The following is a 14,403-nucleotide window of genomic DNA, read 5'->3' on the forward strand; positions in this document are numbered from 1 at the left end:
GGCTTAGGTGATCGGAGCATGTTGTTGACGCTATCAATGAGCATATGGTACTAGTCCAAGAGGTCACGTCCAATAAGGAAGGGGACATTGGCCTTGACAATGTCAACCAGTTCGCGAATTAAGTAACCATCAGCAATGGGAATGGATATGTTCATGGTTCCAAGTGGAGCTTGGGAGTCATTACCGAACCTGAAGTGTATCGGGCTGGGCTTGGGCTTGAATTTGGTCCCGGTGAATCGACAGTAGGCTTTGGCTTGAGCGAGGGCAACGACCGTTTGCTGGGCACCAGTGTCAAGACAAGCTCCATCCCACTTGGGCGCGTGGTTGGTCGTCCTAGCTCGTGCAGGAAGATGGTCCCGGATGGAGTGGTAGATTTGAATTTACACCGTTTCTTTCCGCAGACAGTCTCAAAGGAATTTGTTTTACTTTGTGGGTGTTGACTGCTGCTACTCAAAAATCCATTGGATCCAGACTATCTACAGTGTCCCACAGTATTACCGAAGCGATCCGTACCATTCTGGGTCGGGGCGAGGTTGTGGGAGAAACGTTGGAGAGGATATGGCGTCCTTCGATTTGAAGAAGCGGAACAAGGACGGCGGGGGATGCCATACGTGTTCTGACGTTGAAAATGAATACCAGGGATGGAAGGCAAAGGCTGGGTACGGGAAATGTCAAGCTCATCACGGCGGCGTCCTTCTTTCTGCTTCTGCTCTTGCAGCCAAGCGGCATCAAGGGCAGTATAGAGCTGTTGAAATGTCCAAGGGGGTATGGCAGCCAAACTTTGTGTTAATACACTCTTAGTCCACTCGACTCCAATCACAGCATCGTGCAGATACTCCGTTTTGTCTTGTTCCGATTGGTGCGTGGGAGGACCTTGTGGGGTGTACTTTGTGATTGTTTCACGAAGTTCTTCCAATGCTTCTGACACAGGGATTCTTTTCGTCTCCAAAATTCGCGAAGGCCGAGATTTTGGAGGAGTTTACGAACTCTATTTTGTCGCGTTATGCTATTGAACTCGTTAACCATGAGTAAAGTAGCAGAATTGAAGTCTTAGGCATGTTGGATGGCGTGAGAGCGATAGTATCTTTTCGCTTCACCATCAAAAACGTTATGGAAGAATCAGAGCATTTGCTCGTCACTTAAGTGGAAATCTTCAGCACAATCGCGATAGTTGTTGATTGCGTCATGAATATCTTCTCCGATCTTCCAGTGTACCGGTCCTCCTTTTTGAATCTTGACGAAATATTGTGAGCATTCTTGGAGTTCGGGGCCTCAACTGTCGGCGGAAACGATTGATGGCTTCCTTTTGTCGACCCGGAGGCGGAACTGGTGAGACCTTGATTGGCGAGGGTACGGTCAGTGTCATCGACATATAGCATGTTTACCAGACCGTGAGAATACGGTTTGTGGTAGGGTGCGGGGTGTATGACAATCCTTTGACATCAAGGTAATCACAGATAAGCCAATATAGAGCAGTAGGGCCTCGTAACATTTCCCTTGCGTATAGAACTTCCGGGGGAAGATCGGCACGAAGGTTACTAAAACAAACATTGGGGTCAGGTTGGGGTTCCGCCATTACATGCAGAGCTATTGTAGCCTTAACATCGCATGGGATCATGGATCGGAGTTCATAACTTGTTAAAGCATCTCGGATTCCATTTAGAGTAGCCATATTTAAATTTATTGCAAAATAATAATTAAAATGGATCCGGGCTAAACGCGAATGTTAACCTCGAAAAATGTTCCTGTAGTAGCGTGGCGAGTGTACTACGTGTAAAAGTGTGGTGTCTTATACCCGTAGTAGTATTTCAGACACGTGTGTACGTTCACTAGGGCGGGACGATTACTCGTATAACAGTACTAACACGTGTGTACGTGAACAGTGTGTGCGTGTACAATAGTAGTAGGCGTGTATGCATAGTCGATATGAACACGTGGGCGGGTGTGAGTGCAGTAACACGTGGTTGCGTGTGCGTGCAGTTACACGTGGTTGCTTGTGCGCGCAGTTACACGTGGTTGCTTGTGCCCTCAGTTACACGTGGTTGCGTGTGCGCGCAGAAACACGTGGTTCTGTGCACAATGACAACACGTATGTGCGTGGTGGGTAGGCACACGTGGGTCCGTGGTGCACCGAAAAAATTCTTTAGTGACAAGTGTCCCTTTCAAATATTGTAAAAACTTTAGAAACTTTTAACCATTACAATTTGTCCAAACAATTTCCAATTACTTCTGGATAGTGCGCAGCCTGCGGAGGGCCCTGTGATGGATACTGCCGACATAATTCTGGTCTGCGTCGTGTGCGTTAGCAAAGCGCTTGACGCACACCTTCCAGTGTAATTTTTCGCGTGGGTATGCTGCTGCAGAAACTACCGGCTGATGTGCTTGACCAGCTTCGTGGACTCGACACTGACGATAACTTGTAAAGGTGCGAGAGAAAGCGCGGAAGAGGTATGGCGTAGGACGGCTGCGTGGGAGGTTTGCTTTACGTCGTGCGAGCTGAGTAGCCACGCGGTAGATAGTAAGGGCGCGGCCCTCGTCGAGGTCGAAAGATGGCGCAGAAGCGGTAGAACTTTCCTCGTCCGAAGCTTCTACTGCCTTTATATCCACAAGGCGGGGGCTGTAAAAAGCTTAGAATGCGAGTTACAGCCGTCAAGCTGGATCAGTGGTACGGGCGGAGTGGTTTCGCCGCGGGGAGGCGTTCGGAGGATGTACGGAATTGGCGGTAGAGAAGCACAGCAGATGCGGACGGACGGACATGGAGCGGCGAGCTTGAGGGTGTAGACGGAGTACCGCGATACGGCGGTGTCGATGCGGTGACGGTAAAGAGGGCGGCGGCAGCGGCGATGCGGCGTTCCCAAATTATGTCGGGGTGATTGGTAAGGCGCTTTACCCGCGCCATTAAAAACTGCGCTAATGCGCCAGGCGTACAGTATTTTGTACAGTACGCCCAAATGTATAACGTCCGCTGCAAAACTAGACAGTATTTATTACAGTGAACGTTAGGGAGAAAGTTAATTGTTGTAAAAACTTTCTTGATTTCCAATTCGACTGAGTGAATAGGGCGGCCTTATTTCGGATGCGCAAACGATTTGTTTCGACGGTTGGTTAAGTCGAGCCTTATTTTCGGGGACGGGGCAGGGCCAAACGGGGCGGCGGTCCCGTAAACTTATAAGTTTTGGGCGACCTGAAGGGGGCGGTCCGGAGGGGATTTTAGTGAAGGGTAAAATGGTCGTAAATAGGGTTACCTTAAAGGGAGGGGAAAAGCGGCAGGCTATTGCCTCAGAACCACTACGGAGGTGTGAGCACGGTCAGGAGACGGGGTTGTCGGGTTGATTGTTGCAGGTGATCGAGTGTGCTGAGGTCGAAGACGAGTAGCGTCTTTGACCTGGCTTTATAGTCCTATTGACTCTACAATAAAAGTAGGCGCACTACCATAAAAGGGAGGTTGCGCCACCCACGAAATGTGTCTAAACGGTTACACCCTAAAACAGGTAGAATTGTAGGTGGCACGTCCTTAACGGACTCTATCGTTGATAGCTAAATGTAGCCTACATAGTCCATGAATTGATATTGATAAAAGAGAAATGTGATATCTACTGTAGTTTTGTCAATAAGTCTAACAGGAACACCCTAACCCTTGATGGCAAGTTTATTTATGAGTTCATGGTATCTCCCCTCTGCCCGGGTGCAACCTCTACCGCCCCCGCTATAAGGGGCTTCGACTGGCATGCACCACATGTGTGCCACGTGGATCATAAATCCAATTATAAGGATTAGATGTATTGTCATCGGCCACGGCAACGATTACAGAGTGGCAGGTGTTGCACAGGTGGGGGCGCGCAAGCGCAATGCGCAGGGTTCCACATGCCACATGCGAGGCCAGATTGTGAGCTGCAAATATTTCACCGAAGCAAAATTCATCGTAAGTATTACCGTCGCTTGACGTAGTCATGCCTGGGGCCAGCATTTCGTCACACGTACTGTATCGACAATCATCGTGAATGCACACAAGCCGAACGACATCTCGCAATGGGAGGATCAATGGTAAAACTGGTTTTAGAGACGTGGGTTCCCATGCTTCCATAAGCAATTGTTTCTATGAGTGTATCTTGCTGTACTTCATCACATTTCAAATCAGTTTGTATGCTCTGATTCGTTATGCTTTGTGTATTCATGTTCTGTTCTCCAACAAAGAACACTAAACACATAAAACGCCCTTAAAATCAGTGTTTGAATTAATTAGAAAGACACACAGAAGTGATTTGACAGTTTGACATCGTACAGTACCAGGCAAAATACTTTGTCAGGAAGAAGTTGTAGTATAGTATTCTTCAATTGCCCGACTGAATTCAGTATTCACCTGCATGTCGTTTCGATATACTGTACAGACCCTTCGTGACGTAGTTTATAGTCATAAGAGCCACCCCTCTTGGAGTTGCAGGGGCATTTATTGCAAAACAGGTCATAAGGGAAAGAAAGACCCCTGCGTTTCCTCTTCAGATCTCGACGCCTGTTATGCATGTTTTAGGATCCCGCGTGTTGTAAGCAATTGTATATAATAATAGCAACGTCATCGGAAAGTTCTATTCAGAATTTCCTTGAGGAGACAGGGATGAGTTGCTCAGCCTCTTCCGGGACCGGATAAGCCATAAATATACGTTGATAACATCGACAGGGAATCACGTGGCTTTCTCATATTGTATCTGTACCGTTTCCTCCGTACAATGGAATTCATGACCACTTTATATTTGCCTGGACTGTAGGTGTCCGGCAGGTAATGACACTTACATAGGGCAAACCGTCTATGACAATCGCTTGCTCAGGAACAAGGATACCGAAGAATGCCTGGTTTTTCTGATTGATAGTGTGCAACTACACGAACGACGGGGTTCCGCTCCTTAAGACCATACCCAACGTGATACTACCAGTACTTCTCAATGAACAAAAACGCAGTTTCGTTTTTGGAATTATTTCACCCTTTTTGAAGAGCCTGCGAGACGTATGCTTGGTGTAGGATCAGCGAAATTTGTGCTGGCATTGCATGTCCAAACTGGTGGTGTTTAATGGCCAGACCGCTGTGTGATGGGGAAAACAACAAATTCGATTCACACTGCAAAAGTAGTTTCGACAACTGCTTTTGCAGTGTAAATCGAAAGGTTAGTAAAGTATCCTGTTAGTACTGTACAGACTTTTCAGCACAAGTGCTGCGACTTAAATTGAATTTTGCTTAGGAACCAGCGTGCGACAACTATGAGCTGAACTCGAGTGTTACATTGTGGTAAACATCTGATGTAACGTACAAGTAATGTGACGTGTGAGGTTGGATACATGACACTGGCAGGGAAAAGGGTGAAATGGATGAGAAGACTTGTATAGGTGTTCTTCACCCCGTTTAAGTATCATAATCCCTTCTGTTGCACTCGAGAATTGAAATGGACTGCTTGCCTCGCAGTTATTTTTACCTCACACGAGGCAGTTTCCAGGTGTTGTCTCATGTGCTGGAAAAATAGCTTCCAGCCGTGTCCCAACTTGGAGCAGACCTGCACACTGATGTGACTCTGCACTTCGGATATATTTCCACTGCTACAATGCTGCTGTAATGAAACAGAGAATGCTGCTCGTCACCCGGAATAGATTTCGCTTGTCCGTTTTTCTCAATGCACAAACGATAGACTCCGTGTCTTTTATAAGGACAGTTGAGCCATTCATACTACAGTACAGATCTTTTGGCGCACCTGAATGTTTTTGAGTGGTATCTTCGAGGTTTCTAAGCATGTGGTCCGACCATTCAAGTCTCAGTCTAGTCAAGCATACATGAGTGGTATTATTGCGGTGATTGTATTCCTGGGCTGTGTCTCTAACGAGGTGTTGCTCCTGCGATATTTTTCTCTTCCCGTAACAACAACAAGAGTACGAGACAAGAAACTGATAAAATCATTAATCGTATGAGCCTCCTTTCCGTCCGATACAGCAATGACAATCGACGACATGGCACCTGGGAATCGAATGGAAATCCTCTATGAGACTCAATCAGAGTTGCTACTGACAATCAGCCTTGGTAAGTGTGGGAGTGTCCCAAAGAGTGTCCCAATCGATTGCATGGCCCTGTACCCGGACACGACGGCATGCCCTCACCACTACAGTAACCGCACTTTTTCAACTTTCTTTTGCGGTCATCATTGACCTGAGATTTTCGCAGTGTCGATAGGCTGCGACCACAACGTGTTGCCCTCAACGATGTCCTTGCACTCTCAAGTATAATAAAATCTCATCTACATGGTGACACGCCACACTCATATCTGGAAGGACGACACACCATATCCTCATTGAAAGCAAAAATCATGAGGCCATATTTGAGAGCGACCCTGTCCAACATTCCGCGATGCAGCATCGAAACCTTTAGGTAGGTAGCTTGTGAGTGTGTGTGCGATACGGACTATCCACAATTAGGGGACATCTTTCGCCAGATAACGCAGATGGGCAGTTGCCCTAACCTGAAGATGTAATGGTAGAGCGTAACCAGTGCTGATCCTCATACACTTCAGGGTACCGGGACGAAAAGAATGTCGTGTAGTGGGAGTTCTATTCCATGTATGCCCAAAGACAACAAGAATAGCGAATTCTTTCAACTTCTATTCAAAAGCCGAATGTCAGTGACGCATCTGTTCTCAATTCTTTTTTACTGCCTTGAATGAGCCCTGGACAGTACCAAAGATGCTCACGTGGGGCAACAGCTTTTTGCATTGATTCGTAAAAAACTATTTTTGCCTTTTTGATCACAGGGTGTGATAGTGCTGAACAGTGCCGTCGCCAGGCTTGTTTTTAAGAGCTGTCCAGTACAAGTTCATTACATCTTGTAGCAGTGCTTTTGAAATGCCCATTTCATACCCAAGTAAATGCCGAGGGAGCAAAATTTGTTGTACGTACGATTGGCCATACTCACTTCCTCCCTCGCATCGTTTGCATCTTCAAAAACTCCCACCAAATCAATCCGATCCATGCAAAATCAGATTGGGATGCAATTCGCAGCTCAAAGTTCGATTCGCTGTCCCCTTTTTCAACAGAACCAGCATGTTGGTGCGAACGTGAACAACCGCTAGGATTTTTGTATATATATAAACACAGCGGATGGCAGCGAAGTTTCACAGTCGAACACATCGACTTCGTCTCTGAAAAATGGACCTCAACTACCTATTATCTCCCAGTTCAAAGCCAAATGCACTCGCAAGACGAGGAACTAACCGTTCTTCGCAAAACCATTCCACCTCGGCGAGTGGTTCATCGCATGGGAGAAGGGCAAACCCATCTAAATCTTCGAGCACACACCACCACAACGACAAAAGCAAGAAAGAGAAACCTTCATCGTCGCAGAAATCCACCGTTGCGACCAGGCCACACGTCTGCCATCAGTGTGATAAGCCATTCTATAAACAAGAACAGCTCAAACGCCACGTTCGTTTGGTTCATGAAAATTGGCGACCTTTCAAATGCCTCTTCTGTGAAGTTACGTTTGGAACCAAGCAGAATCTCCACGTTCATTTCACCACGAGGAAGCACCGTCATCGATTTGAGAGCCTGGAAGCATCTAATCCGAAGCTTGCAAAGGAACTGACTTTTAAGCAGTGCCATCTTGAGAAGAGTTGACGAAGTCCAACTGCATCTCTATACTCGTTCATGAAGTACATTTAGTGGAGGCGCGCTGGAGAGAGATGTTCTGGCATTCCAAAGCGAAGTGTAGCTGCATACTGTACACGGATAAACTACTCCATATCTCCGGGCCCAGTGAAAAGTTAATTTGACAACAGTAAACACATCAATCTGTACATCTCAATAGAGAGCTATTGCACGCGCAAAAATTGGCAGCTAAATTTGGTCTTGTCCTCTTTCCCTTCCCATTTATTCACAACACCGAGCAGGCATACACCGAGCAGGCATGATCGCATTGTCAAACTGGTAACTTTCTGGGTTAGTCGTTGCAGCAAGACCGATATCCTAAAAGGATTTGCCTCTAAATGTCTATCTGGCGTATCATTCCGCCATGACTCACGCTCAAGAGACAACATCCGACACCTCGTGTCCAGACTGCATGAGAATTCGACCGGATAGTTGCGTGAGGGTGATATCTCTTCTACGAACTGGGAACATAAGGGAAATAGAGTCCCGGAGGCACAGAGATAATGAGAGTTCAGGCCACATGTGATAATCAGGCTAATTATCGATTTCCCATTGATCCTTCATTAAACATATGCAACACAAGAATGATGCCAAATGACGCCAAACTCTTGCCAAGTGGCTCGTCAGGGGGAGGGCAAATTTCTGGCGATAATTGCAGCAGCGACGGATGCCTTTTGTAACTTTGATATACTGTACTCAAAGAGACTGATACGCGAATCAAATACTCGGTTCCCTTCAGCATTCAAGGAAGAGTCCATTTTGTTCTCAAACATGTGCCTCCATCTCTTACTGAAGCAGCCCCCTCGTTTCCATGACGAAGGATTTCCGGATTTGTGCACCAGAACCGACAACATGACTCTGCAGCTTCAAGACAAGATGAAACGGAGAAAACTCACATCCATAGTGCGAAGTAGGTAGAGAGCTGTGACTACATGCGTATCTGCATGCATGCATTCGCTGTTTGAGGCAAACCGGTCCATAAAAACGTACTGGAGTTTACAGGTAATTTCTATCCGGAATAACGTTCTATTGCATATATGATGCAGACCGCGTCAACCGTAATAGCGCTATCTAAATCTCTGTGTCATTGAACTTTTGGGAGGCAGTCACTTTTCGCGACACTGACACGTTTTCTTCTACCGGACAGTCTTCCGTGGGCAGCAGTAACTCTAAGGTTGGACTGCTTACAATTGGTCTGGGAATTCCCAGAGAGCTATTGTGGGACTTGGTGTATACGAAACAAAAGCCCGAAAAAACTGCGAGGAAGACACCGAACCACGCATGCGGGGTGAATTTTGTTCTGAAGATAGCGGCCCCAAGAAGTACGATTGCAATCTTATTCGTCTGTGCTAAGTACCGGAGGGCATCGCTAGATGCAGCCTCGAAAGCAGAGAGAACTGATACTAGACAGCCAGCACTCAGTGCGAAGGACAGGATCAACGGTAACCGCACGACGGAAGGGAGCAGGGTGATTTCATGCGAAAAAGTGGTAACTTCTTGGTTTGCAATCGAAAAGAGGAAAGCGATTGGGATAGAGAGCAGATTTGCGACAAAAGCCTTGTCGGTCGCCTTATAGCTCCCTGAACAATATCGCAATGCCAAAACGTAAAAGATATGAGTAGTGACATTGAAGAGAGACCATGCGTAGCCAAGAAGGGAAGTCTCAGATATGGCACTGGCCGAGTCAAAGGTAAAGACGTTCGCTAGCAAAGAAAGCGCCATGGCGGCGTAGACACCCGTCGGAATTGAATTCCCGAAAGCGATTCGTTCGACGGTCGTAACACCTAACGGAGCCAGACTCTTGACAACAGTGAAGGCCGGTAAAGAGATGAACCGCAACGACCTTGCGTTGGAATAGTGATACAGCAGAAAGAGAATAGACGGGACGAGCATGTTGGAGACTTGGCTGAGATTTATGGCCGGCTGCTCACGCCGTACGATCGCTACGAGAGAGAAGGCGAAGACGACAACGACACATTGTATGGTGATGATGAGCCAGGGAAAATCAAAAAGCGGTTGAGAAAAGACTGCTTTGTTCGCAAGCACAAGGGCGACAGATTGCGTGGCCCACCACAGACATGCCAAGATGCCTGCTGTGTCCCATGCGATATCGAGATTTCGGAGTGAGGCTTGAAATATGGAGCGGCGCGGGAGTGGAGGCGTGGCAGGAGAATATATTGCGTGGATCTCCATGAGATGAGGTGTGGTAGCGGGTTGATAAGAAGCGGCCCAGAAGGCATAGCGCACGTGAACCTTCAGAACAATTGAGGGTTTCGTCGTCGTACTGTACAACGCCGTGTGGTTTCGCCGTGTCAGGAGGCTCGAGATGCTGGACTTGGTTGCGATATTTGGTTCTGCATGTGAACTTCACGGAACAACTGGATGCCAGGAGGGATCGTTGCAGCCCGGGGAGAAGATGGGGGGCTAGAGATAACTGCGGAAGCAAAAGAACGGACGTAACATGTGTGTTGAGATGTGCCAGAGGCACCAGCAATATAGCGGCTTGACATTGGGAAGTGGTTGTGCTCGCCAGGGCCGTAGTGAAACCTGTGAGCCCTGGAATGAACGTCTCCCCCCGAAAGCAGGACGGCATTGTAATGTACTCCTATGACGTTGAGACAAGTGTACCACTATACTGACGCATGTTTTTCATTGGATGTTTTTTACGGCTTGTCGGTCAATATTTAACTGTAAAGCATTCTGACGGGTCTACACAATCCGCATACATCAGTGTTTTGAGCTCAAAAAATCGTCGTAGTGAAACGTGTTATGCAGCCCCCTTCACGCACGGTACTGTAGTTGTGCGACGTACGTGTACCCGGTGTACACAGCCCAAACTGAGAATCGTTTCTTTGCTATAAATTTCTTTGTATAAAATAAACTGAACTGTTTCTTTGCCCTTCCTCGCGCCATCCGCAAAAAAACCCTTTTCACAACGCTTGCTTCCTAAATTATAACTTTGACAACGATTGCAACTTTGGCTGCCGACATCGACACACCGATACAGGGAAGATGTAGTCTGTATGGATAGCACGTAAGGCTCTCTCTACTCACACATTCCACGACTGCTCCTTCTCGCTGACTCAATCTGATGATGCAGACGTAAATGTATGATGCGAGATTTGAAATTTCCAAATGCAAAATCCTCATCGCATCCCGCTCCATCAATTCATTCCCTTTGTCTATCTCGTTTTGGTTGCCTTCCATTCCACCTGAAAGAAGATTCTTTCACCTCACCACCTCCTATGCCTGATTCATTGTCTCTCGCCTTCGTACTAATTCACATGCTTTGTTGCCCTCCGAGGTGGACAAACATCCTTCCAAATTCAGTTCCATGAAAACACATGCATGATCAAACGTCAGAATGTCGGGTATGCTCCGATTGAAATCGTTGAGCAGGTTATTCACTAAATGACGCCATTTATGACGTTATTACGCGAAGCCCATTTTCCTACTCATGCTACTCGACCCAAAACCTTGTCATGTATGAATGACAGCTTTTCTTCTGGTGCAGCCGAAGCACCAAAAATATCTGCCGTACCCATATGGAACTCTGTAAATCTGTTTTCGGTACATATTTGGTTCCGTTGTAAAATACTATTCAAAAAACATAGATCGGCCTGATACACCAACCATGCTAAGTTCTTCGCTTGCCTATTTGAGAGTGATTTTCTGGAAGTTGTAGTTGTCGGCATTCGCGTCTATATGAATACCGAGATTTACATGTAAACCCGAAGAATGATTTCGTGGACTTTCCGTTTTTCACAATTCGCCGTACATTCCACAAAATGAATGGAAACTCTGAGTAACGTAACTATAATGTTGTCAGTAACGGACTCGAAACTCGAAACAGAGTTGAGCGTTTGTGAATGGCACTCTTCCATCCTCAAAACTGAGTAGCTCATCACTTTATCCTATCCATCTTCAGTTCAGTTAAATCCTATCATTATTTCATTTGATTTATTGTCATGGATGAGAAACATGTCGATCGGCACAACATTTTGCACATGATACTGCTTGGACTAGAGCGACAGTGTGTCAAACAAACCAGCCCTACCGATACTTCAACTCCTTTTTCAAATCCTTGTGATGATCCATTACATTAGTTTCAGGTAAATACCATCAGAGTTGCGTTTGAGAGGCTTCTCTGTCGCAGTTCCTGGTTTTGTCAGAATTGGCAATGTTTTTGTACTGGTAAAGATAGTTGCTGTCGGTCGACTCGTAACGCTTGGTTGATACGACCATCTCTCTCCTGACTAGCTGCTCAGACCACATTCATGTAACCTTTTCATTTTCAATTACCGGCGAGGGGTTTCGCCCGCTCGCCATCAACAGTGCTATTCATGTCTGTCTTTTTTCTTAAAAGAAGGCTGGCATTAAAACTCTAGCTTATAGCTCTATAAACCTGCAGTTCGAACCGTTATTATCGATTCAGCGATACTCTCGCCCGAGTTGCCATGCATTACCTCTAAATATTTGCTCTGGTGTCCATGTTCAAACGTTGCCGTCGAAGTTTTGATACTCTTTCCATTTGACTGGGTTCGGGCTCGTGTATGGCCGGGAATGGCCACGTTTTCGTCGTACTGGGCTGATTTATGCGCAACCCCCTCATCACCAATGCCGTTACGACAGAAGGCAGAAGCATAACGCGCGCATTTCAGAAATTTAACCACTCTTGAATAGGCGATGTCTCGGAAAGGCTACCATCAGCTGAGATCACGCAATGACGAGTGCTATTTCTGCTTCGGAAAACTGGACTAGAACAAGGTGTAAAAACGGCATCGTGGATCGTTTGATTTGTTTCTATCATGAAACATTAGTTACTCACTCAGTCACAGCAAAGGTTTATTACCGTCGTCTCAACAAAGAGTCATGCGTACTTTGTCCCATATAGTAGAACTTGAAAAGAAGAACTGTACTTCTGGAAGTGCTCGGTACCAATCCGCGTTTATATGTCTGTTGGAATGTGGCTCGACTTGCTTCTTTTTCAATTAAGAGAAATGACAATAAGCACATTGGGAGATGCTTCAACTCGATACTCCTTTATTCGCTCTGTTTTTTGCGTGTCCCTTTTTGTCATTGAATTAACTCCATGCGTATTCATAGAGAACAAGCATGCATCACACTGAAAACGTGGGGGACACGTAGTTTTCTAAGCTTCGATTGGGCCTACAGTACGTGCAATTTAGTGGGCAAATCTTTGAATCCCGTTCATTGTAAATCTCTCAACGACAGATGCCACGCCCTTTCAATATTCTTACATTCTTTCAGACATCGACGCCTTTGTCGGTCATACTAACGAACCTTGCAATTCATTGTCCATGCGAAGGCTGTTTTTTTAGTACCGGCTCTGTGTAGCTGTGTGTTGCGCGGCGAAACAGTACCGATTGGTAAATATGCCCGAAAACGCATAGCGCCGAATTACACATGTATAACACAAACGCTGCCCGCAGCAGCGGCGCATCGAATTAGTAGTACTTCCTCGTAGTCCTCCCCCAGAAAAAGGGGCATCACAGCTTTCCTAAACCAACTACACAGTGATCACTTATGTCTGTTAACCGCAAGGTTTATTTCGATCACTTTCAAGGTCTCAAACGACACTACCCCGGTACCAAAGCGGAAGACATAACGATGTATCTCAGGCTTTTGAAACGTCACCTAGGGTTACGACGCAAGAAGCATCGTTCGTAGTGACTTCGACCAACCACTCCAAGCCTCTTTCAAGCGATTCGGATAAAGTGCGAGTCTTTCAGCGTCTGGACGACCGGTGCGACAACAAAACAGCGATGGGCGCTGCTTAGCTCAATATTACCTGTCCAGCCCAACTGGTGCAATCTAACGAGTGATTTTTAAGTACTTTGTTGACCTGAATTGCATCGAGTAAGCGATTGCGCCTGACCTATATTCAGCTTGCACCTCGTTTGATGACCTCATCATCACGGTGTATGGAAACCTCTGGAATGCACGATCAACAAGTCTCATGAGACCATATCTCCTGAGGGTCTCCACGCCATCGCAGATCGAAAATTCTACATGGTTATAAGTGGCATACATATCTATTTGCAAATAGAAACATTGTTCATCTCTTATTTGAATTTTTTGAGTCATCTGGGTACCTCCTGGTTTCGTTCAAACGACCTAAAAAGGGGTTTGCAGGACATTTTAACTTCTTTGCTAAACCTAGATCCCCCCGAAGCCATTTGGCATCGAATCTGGATTTTCGTTTAAAGATATCCAAGGACGATTGCGAATGATCGAAAAACAATAAAGGTAAATGCGGTGCTGTTATCTGTCTTTACCAGCAAGAAATTTATCCCCACCGGCGCCAAGACAAATAGGCAAACAGGCAAAATTATTTTCATGCGTGTAAGTCTCTCCTTGGCCATTGACGTTTTTCTGTTTGCTGTTTTTCCTCTACCACTATCTTTTTCATCCGTCAGAGCATCACCACCGGTAAAGGGGGGGGTGCCCCAAATATGAGACAGTGCCCCAATACCGGGACATGCAAAATATTGCCAATAATCTGAACAACACTGGGCCAAACGGTCATGAACACTGGCCTGCGTGCCATGAATTGTCATTTGTCGCCAAATCTTGTGGATGAAATTAAAACTAAATCTCACCAACTGAAAGAGCACAACAGATTACATTTTAAACAGTCCGTCCATCAATGAAAAGGCGGGCGATTCAAACCCTGTTGGCTCGGATCGCCCGCCCAAACTGCAAACC

The 14,403-nt window shown here is 46.3% G+C and overlaps 2 protein-coding genes; one reads left to right on the plus strand and one right to left on the minus strand.

The window, feature by feature from the left end:
• Nucleotides 1-7,176: 7,176 nt before the first annotated feature.
• CHC_T00006956001 (hypothetical protein) lies at nucleotides 7,177-7,823 on the plus strand. XM_005710243.1 is given in 2 exon segments: nucleotides 7,177-7,644; nucleotides 7,645-7,823. 1 exon segment carries the CDS (start codon nucleotides 7,177-7,179, stop codon nucleotides 7,642-7,644), a length of 468 nt encoding a protein of 155 aa, XP_005710300.1. The 3' UTR covers nucleotides 7,645-7,823.
• Nucleotides 7,824-8,745: 922 nt separating this feature from the next.
• Nucleotides 8,746-9,867, minus strand: CHC_T00006957001 (hypothetical protein). Its single transcript, XM_005710244.1, has one exon. It carries the CDS (start codon nucleotides 9,865-9,867, stop codon nucleotides 8,746-8,748), a length of 1,122 nt encoding a protein of 373 aa, XP_005710301.1.
• Between the last annotated feature and the right edge of the window lie 4,536 nt (nucleotides 9,868-14,403).

Source organism: Chondrus crispus, genomic scaffold, assembly GCF_000350225.1.
Source record: "Chondrus crispus Stackhouse genomic scaffold, scaffold_56, whole genome shotgun sequence".
Lineage (NCBI taxonomy): Eukaryota > Rhodophyta > Florideophyceae > Gigartinales > Gigartinaceae > Chondrus > Chondrus crispus.